Source organism: Trypanosoma equiperdum (assembly GCF_001457755.1).
Source record: "Trypanosoma equiperdum strain OVI genome assembly, contig: ctg_1432, whole genome shotgun sequence".
NCBI lineage: Eukaryota > Euglenozoa > Kinetoplastea > Trypanosomatida > Trypanosomatidae > Trypanosoma > Trypanosoma equiperdum.
In genome coordinates, this window is record NW_027123430.1 from 1,443 (window position 1) to 3,435 (window position 1,993).

The following is a 1,993-nucleotide window of genomic DNA, read 5'->3' on the forward strand; positions in this document are numbered from 1 at the left end:
AATCACAACGGCCAGTAACCACTACAAACGGCTGCTAAACGGAAGTGAAGTTTTAATTGCGACGGACAACAGGAGAAACACATGGAGCGGTAACAACACATTGCTACATTGCAAAACACCGTGTGGCACCTCCTGGCGTGAATCCACACAAAAGTGGCAATTAAAAGGAAACAAACGACAAAAACTTTTCATTTCTCTACCTTTACAAGAAGGACAATGTCTTCCTCGCCGTTTGCGACTCCTTCACACGGCGGGCTTCTTCAGCCTCCATTGTCTTGTACACTTGTCGAAGTTCCTTCTTCTTCCCACGGCGTTCGCGCTTCAGATCCTTTACCAACTGCTTTCGCATCTTTTTCTCCTCCTTCGATTCATTCTTTCCTTTCGCTAAGGACAACACCGACGTGCTCAAGTCCGGCACCTCCTGCGACATGTCATCACCCTCATTATTGTCACGGTGCGGTTGAGTAACTTTTTTACCCTTCCGCTTCTTTCCCGCGTCTGGGGCCCGTATGACGTTAGGTTGATTGAAGTACGTGGAGTAAGTTGATAAAACTGTCTCGCAATCAAGGCGGTTGGACTTATCTACGATCCTCCGCACAACATATGTTTCCCCCTCCTCCTCCTCCTCCTGCGACTCGCTGCCACATTCTGATGAGTTATTCGCTTTTGCAGCATTCCTCACCTGAAATGTGCCATCACCGTGATTACAATCATCATCCATTTCTTCACTAGCGCCCATGCTATCATGACCTATTTTCACTTCACCGTCCGCAGCGTTCTTCTGAGCCTCAGCCTGACGGCGCAATATACGCTCCCGAGCGGCTCTCCGGATCTCCTCTGTCTCCCGTTTAAATTCCGTTGCGAAACGTATTTTTTTGTCAGGCAAAATTGTCGTTGTGATTACATCACCCGAAGCCGTCATGTCGGTTGGAACGCCGTATGCCATGCTCTTTAGCTGGTGAATAAGGCCCTTATTTCGCATTGGCTCAGCAGTTCTATAATCAATACCGGCACGCTCAACGACAAACTCTTCCATAGCGCGGAGGTACTGGTCAGCGTCTAGCGCACCTTGCGTCCGCGGGTCATCGGTATAAGCGTCATTTAACCTCTCATCAACGGTGAACTCACGCATCAGTTGTGTGAACTGGCGGTCAATCGCACGCCGTGTCGTGTCATGTGGTACAAAACTTGCCGGGACGTTGTCACGGTTTGTACTTCCGTCATCATTGCCGTCATCATCATCATCATCATCACCACATCGGCGCCTGTCAACATCCAAATCATCGTCTTCTCCGCCAAAAACCAACTGTCTCAGAAACTCATCCGTTACTTCACCTTCCTCCTGGTCATCAAACAATTTATCGTCACTACTTTCCTCCTCACCGTCAGCGGCTTCACTTCTAGACTTCTTAGTAACTCCTTCACATGCACCACCGTCATTATCACTAATATCCTCATAGCCGCCATCATCAGCACATTCATCATTTTTATTTTTATTATTATTATTATTATCATCATCATCATCAGGGTCCTGTGCCAAAAGAAAGTTGTGCCTATTTAAGTAATCCTCTTCACCTTCTAACATTCCTGCGTTACGTTCAGTTGGTGCCGATGTCTCATCCCATTCTTGTGCCCAACGACTTACAGTTGACATAGAGGCTCCTCCATCATCACAAAAGCTGTCATCATCATCCCGCTGACGGCGTCCGCGTCCTGAACCCGATGCCGGTAAATGCTGACGCACTATTCGCTCTTCCACCATTATGGCTTTACGCCCTCCGGTGTTCTCCGCGTCATCATATGGCTGGTGGACGAGTTTAAATGTTACACCTTTTGAGCGTTTTGGAGGCATTTTATTCTCCTCCTTCCTCTTACGCACTCACTCACTCACTCACTTCCTTTTGACTTCGATACGGTGCTATTGTTTTCTTTTCAACCTTTGCTACTATTTATATATTTATGTGTATATTTATATATTTTTTTCTTTTTTTTT

At 46.8% G+C, this 1,993-nt stretch overlaps 1 protein-coding gene across 1 annotated transcript; it reads right to left on the reverse strand.

Moving 5' to 3' along the window:
- Positions 1 to 202: 202 nt before the first annotated feature.
- On the reverse strand, positions 203 to 1,852 carry TEOVI_000657700 (uncharacterized protein; the record flags this gene model as incomplete). Its single annotated transcript, XM_067221405.1, has 1 exon — positions 203 to 1,852. The coding sequence occupies one exon, from the start codon at positions 1,850 to 1,852 to the stop codon at positions 203 to 205; it is 1,650 nt and encodes a 549-aa protein (XP_067077506.1).
- Between the last annotated feature and the right edge of the window lie 141 nt (positions 1,853 to 1,993).